The 5846-nt window shown below is 43.0% G+C and overlaps 1 protein-coding gene across 1 annotated transcript; it reads left to right on the top strand.

Moving 5' to 3' along the window:
- Positions 1–3140: 3140 nt before the first annotated feature.
- On the top strand, positions 3141–5304 carry LOC103985156 (AAA-ATPase At4g25835-like). The gene has a single exon (XM_009402783.3). The coding sequence runs from the start codon at positions 3571–3573 to the stop codon at positions 5098–5100; it is 1530 nt and encodes a 509-aa protein (XP_009401058.2). The 5' UTR covers positions 3141–3570; the 3' UTR covers positions 5101–5304.
- The last annotated feature ends 542 nt before the right edge of the window (positions 5305–5846 follow it).

The raw sequence follows: 5846 nt of genomic DNA, 5'->3' as shown, positions 1-5846 counted from the left end.
AACTCCGATATCCTTAGCGTAATTTCTGCTCTTTTTAGCCTGATGCCCGAATCCATGGCCCGAAGCATTCTGTCGATATGTCATCCGATCCTCCGGCTAGAAATCCAATCTTCTGACATGTTCCATCGGCCCAACATGATTATTTCTTCTTTAATTGTTTCATCTTGATCGATGCATCCTACGTCACTCAAAACACAGATCAATTCATAAACACTTATCAATTGGTTTCATCATTAAAATATGAGATTCAACAGGACTTATCATATATACAGTATATGCATTAGCCGGCTACTCTAACCCACAAACATATTATAGTTTTGATTGATATCGGTAGTATTAACAATTTTATGGATAATAAGGTTGCCGACCGATAAGCTTACCACATTGAAGACTGTAACAAATTCAAAGTAAAGGTCATCGATGGTCAAATTTTAATATGTGATAGTAAGTTCACAAAGATTAAACTGACTTTACAGGGCCAAGAGTTGCTTGTGGACTTCTTTTTGCTACCCTTGGAAGACTTCAAAGTGGTGCTTAGAATTGAATGGCTATCAACCTTGGGTGATGTTTCGTGAAATTTTTCTAAACTAATCATGAAGTTTTTTATTGATGGAAAGCAAGTGATCCTAAAGGGAAGACGTAAAAATAATGTCACAACTGCCACTAGCCATCAAATGGAGAGGGTTTTTTAAAAGACTACAACACCAAAAGGCCAACCTATTGCTTACACTATCAAGAAGTGGAGACTGTACTTACTCGATCAACAGTTGTGATGCACCACAAATATCCTGTGATTAAAGTGTTGAAAGAGAAACTCCCCGAGTTTGATGTTGCATAACCTTGAGGACAAGGTTGATTTGAAAAGGGAGGAATTATTATGACCTTTTTATTTTCTAAGCTTTTGAATAATATTTATTGAGTCTATTTAGTTCAATTAGAGTCTGGTAGAGATTTATTTAATATTTATTTATTATTAAGAGTCCAAGTCCTTATGGACTCTAGGTGGAACTCTATAAATAATGATATAACCGTTTCTTTTTTGTAGACAATGAAATATTATTTAATCTTTTGACAAACCCTAGGAGGTCGATCCCCTTGAATTGATTATCCCCTCTTCTCCCCTTTCTTCCATGATAAAACCCTAGGGTCTTATCAGTTAAGTTGTAATGATGGAAAGATTCTTTCTTACCTTTGATCTTTTCTTGTTATTATTGGTAGTCTCATCTACTAAACAATTACAAGACCATATATTGTAGTTGGTTTTGTATACCACATCTTGATACAGCAAAAATAATTTTAATATATATGAATTCTACACTTGAATTGGATCCTGATCTAGGAGGTGATATGGATAATAGTAGATATACTTCTAGCTAGGTCATTTTATATGGTTCTACTTGCATATTATGGTATACAGTAAGAAACAATAATCGATCTCTCCTTTTATAATCGAAGCAGAATACAATGCTTGCTCACTTGCTACTGAAGAATGTGTATAGTTAAGGCATCTAATCAAGGACATATGATAATTAAAGTACCTTAAAATTAGCTACAAACCCAATTTGTCAAACCAAACATATTAAAATTGAACATCATTTTATCTAGGAAATGGTGCTTCAAGGAGTTATTAAGGTCATGGAGATCAAAATTAAAGATAATGTAATAGATATTTTTACCAAATCTCTTTTTAAAGGATAATTTAAAGATTTTCTAAGCAAGATGACACTTATCTCCAAATATATAATTTAAGGGAGAGTGTTAAGAAATTAAAGTATATTTTGAAAGATAACAAATTAATATCTTACCTTTTAAATAAGATTCGATAGGATTGTAGGGATAATGAATTCTTAGTTTAAAAAGTTAAAATATATTTTGAAACATGTCAAATTGATGTTTTACCTTTTAAATAAGAATAAATAGAATTATAGAGATTAGAGATTCTTATATTTTATATTTATAAATATGTGGTATTTACATGTGTAGATCCATCCAAGCCTCAAGTATTCAAGTCTATAGGATTGAAGTCTAAGAGTGTAAGTGTTTTTTTTTTAATTTAATATAATTTTTGTTCATTTTGATTTTTTTTAAATTTGGTTTAATCTTGGATAGTAATAACTTGTTATTACTAGTTGAGAAAGGATTAAATTTACATGTGATCCTTTATTTTTTTTTCACAAGATCGTTATCTAATATTGCAATAACTAATAGGTTCTTAATCCTAAATTGTGTGACATGGATCGTCACATGGTGTATTGAGCTTGCTGTGTTCTCTTTCGATTCCATATTGAGCTAAAAGTTGTCCTTCAAGTAGGTGTAGAGTACAGTACCTACTCATTTGGAGGCTAGTTGGTTTGCAGTGGAGGATCGATCACAGGACGCAGAAGAATCCTCAGGAGCAGGGAATATATGCCTTCGATCTCAGAAACTTTGGACTCACATGTGAGTTGTTCTGCCTCTTCTTCAACCTCTTGCATCTTACTGCCTTCAGCTGCTCGCAGTAGATTCGATTCTTTTCTGTAAAGTAAGATTATGTTATAAGCTCGGAGTACGTGCATGCCATGGCAGAATGCAGCAACGTAAACTAGAAACACACACAAGAGAGAGAACCATTTGCTGATGAATCCACGATCCAATGGCTGGTTAGGGTTTATAGGAAGCGTAGAAGGCATAGGACATCGGACTCCATGATGTTGGGAAGCGTGCCTGTTCATGTCGAGCTGCGTCGAGCATGCTTCATCCTTGTTTGAAGCTCCCTTCGCTTCCCTGTGTGGATTGCTTGCGAAGCGAGGCTTACTTGCCTTGTTTGCTTGCACCTGCAATCTGTGTTTGCTGCATGTGGAAATCGATGAGCAGAAGCCGGGAAAGAACTCCCCTGCTGGTTGCTGATGAGGGTAAGGGAAGGAGGAGGCATTGAATGAAGAGAGAGAGAGAGAGAGAGAGAGCGCGCGATAGATGTTGTTGTTGATGATATCAGTCCCACCGATTGATTTGAAAGGCCATGCTGCTAACAGCTAAGATGTAAGAGAAGAGAATCCTCGATGAACGCATTAGTAATATGAGTCGATGATGCTGAGGTGAAGAAACCGTGATACGATTCACAAGAGTGATAGCATTTATGTGCATGCATGATTATTTATTCCTTGCTGTTTGCAGGTGTGGCCTACTAAATCTCCACAGGTCCTGCCATGGTCTTTTTCTCACATCTTTGAAGTCGCACAAAAGCTCGGGAAGCAAGAAAGAGGGTGAAGCTTCCCTCTATAAATACATCCTCTCCCCAACCTCTTCTTGCTTCAAAGCAATCTTATTTTTCCTTGTCGTCTTACTTTGTCCTCTCCCCCTTCCTCTCTTCTTCCCTTTGAAACAGAGTAGGGCAATACAGAGGAAGGAACGGAGGGTGGAGACGTCCAATCAAGATCCAGAAATCTGTTGCGTTATTCCAAGAATCGATTCAAGAATCTAAACTACTTTCCGTCTTTTTGTTGGTGTAAGCAAGAAAGCGATAAGAAAGGAAGCTTTTTTGTTGGAGGTGAGGGGAGGAGGGAACAGGGGAAGAACAGGGGAGGGGGAGATATGAAGGAGGTGTGGACCTCCCTGGCCTCGATCATGGGCGTGTTCGCCTTTTTCCAGAGCATTCTCCACGCGGTGTTCCCGCCGGAACTGTGGTTCGCGGCGGCGAAGCTGTTCCACCGCCTGTTCCGCTGCTTCTCCACGTACTGCTACTTCGACATCACGGAGACGGACGGCGTGAACACCAATGAGCTGTACCACGCGGTGCAGCTGTACCTCAGCCGGTCGGCCTCCATGGCGTCCTCCCGGCTGAGCCTCTCCCGCAGCCTCAACTCCTCCGCCTTCACCTTCGGCCTCGCCAACAACGACCGCCTCGTGGACAGCTTCCGCGGCGCCAGCGCCACCTGGGAGCACGCCGTCACGCAGCGCCAGTCGCAGACCTTCTCCTGGAGGCCGCTTCCTGAGGAGAAGCGCAGCTTCACCCTCCGGATCAAGAAGAAGGACAAGCCCCTCCTCCTCCCGGCGTACCTCGACCACATCATGGAGACCGCCACCGAACTCCGCCGCCGGAACCAGGACCGGCTGCTGTACACCAATTCCCGCGGCGGCTCCATGGAGTCCCGCGGCTTCCCGTGGGAGTCAGTCCCCTTCAAGCATCCAAGCACCTTCGACACCCTCGCCATGGATCCCGCGAGGAAGGAGCTCATCATGGCCGACCTCAACGACTTCGCTCAAGGGAAGGCCTTCTACGAGAAGACCGGCCGGGCATGGAAGCGCGGATACCTGCTCTACGGCCCGCCCGGCACTGGCAAGTCCAGCATGATCGCTGCCATGGCCAATTACCTCGGCTATGACGTCTACGACCTCGAGCTCACTGAGGTGCACACCAACTCCGAGCTCCGAAAGCTCCTGATGAAGACCACCTCCAAGTCGATCATCGTCATCGAAGACATCGACTGCTCCGTCAATCTCACCAACAGGAGCTCCAAGAAGCCGGTCCCGTCGTGTGAGCCGCCATCGGACTTGAGACCCACCGGCGGGACGGAGGACGGCGGCGGCGCCGCCAGGACAATAACCCTGTCGGGGCTGCTCAACTTCACCGACGGGCTGTGGTCGTGCTGCGGCAGCGAGCGGATCTTCGTGTTCACCACCAACCACATCGAGAAGCTCGACCCGGCGCTGGTGCGGTCGGGGAGGATGGACATGCACGTGTTCATGAGCTACTGCTCGTTCCAGGCGCTGAAGATCCTCATGAAGAACTACCTAGGATGGGAAGACGGCGAGCAGAACGACGAACTGATGTGGGAGTTGGCGGAGGTGGTGGACGAGGCCGAGATAACTCCGGCGGATGTCAGTGAGATCCTGATAAAGAACCGGAGGCGGGTGAGGCGCGAGGCGGCGGCGGAGCTGCTGGAGGCTCTGAAGGCCCGCGTCGAGCGGAGGAAGAAGGAGAGGAAGAGGAGTTTGAGCGAGCAGGTGGTGGAGGAGGAGGAAGAGCAGGAGAAGAGGGCATTGGAGAGCCCCAAGGAGAGTACTGGACAATTGATGCACAGTTGCAATGCAAAAGAAGACAAGGGGGCAGAAGAAGATTGATGGAGTCCATTAATCTCAACATGTGATCCATGGTTCACATCTTGCTCTCCAATTGCCATGTAAAAGAAGACAAGGAGGAAGAAGAGGAGGGGGATTGATGAGCTACTTTGATCTCCCAACATGTTATCCATGCTTACTACTACTACTACGACTACTGTGCTTCACATCTTGCTATATATCCAATGGCCAAAGCTACTACTGCCACATGCATCAGTCTTCCTTTCTTTTGTTCTCGATGAGCTTTTGAGGAACAGTAGTTCCTTGGATCCTCCTTGCTCCGGGGATTAAAGATTGGGCACACAGTCCCATGGATCATGAGGAGGGATTCCTGTTGCTCTTCTCCATGCTGCTGCTCCATGCACTTAAATTGCCGGTAAACAAGATAACGTTGACACATGTCAGATATTTGAATGTATTGATATAAATCAATTCATGTTTGAATGTGTTATTGTATTTGAAAGAAGAAAAAGTATCCATTAGTTTCTTACCTACGTAATTCTTTGTCTTACAATATAATAGTAAGTCATAAGTCTTAATTATTTAAAATCAGGTATATAGATTTTTTATCGTGATAATAAGTTATATGTTTAATTAAATTTAGAATATTTAAATTTTTATTTATAGTTTTCGTTAAGCTTCCTTTTGTCTCTCTTCTTATCATCAATATTAATCATTTTATTTTTTTTAATTAACACATCCATAGATCTCCCAAACACGTATCTTTGTCCTCTTAAATAAGTCTCTTT

The sequence above is a fragment of the Musa acuminata genome, chromosome BXJ3-5, assembly GCF_036884655.1.
Source record: "Musa acuminata AAA Group cultivar baxijiao chromosome BXJ3-5, Cavendish_Baxijiao_AAA, whole genome shotgun sequence".
Lineage (NCBI taxonomy): Eukaryota > Viridiplantae > Streptophyta > Magnoliopsida > Zingiberales > Musaceae > Musa > Musa acuminata.
Note: the sequence above shows the minus strand (reverse complement) of the source record. Positions and strands in the feature narration are given on the sequence as shown.

What these genes read in the sequence shown, in the direction of transcription:
- LOC103985156 (XM_009402783.3), top strand. Translation starts at nt 3,571, where the DNA reads ATGAAGGAGGTGTGGACCTCCCTGGCCTCGATCATGGGCGTGTTCGCC.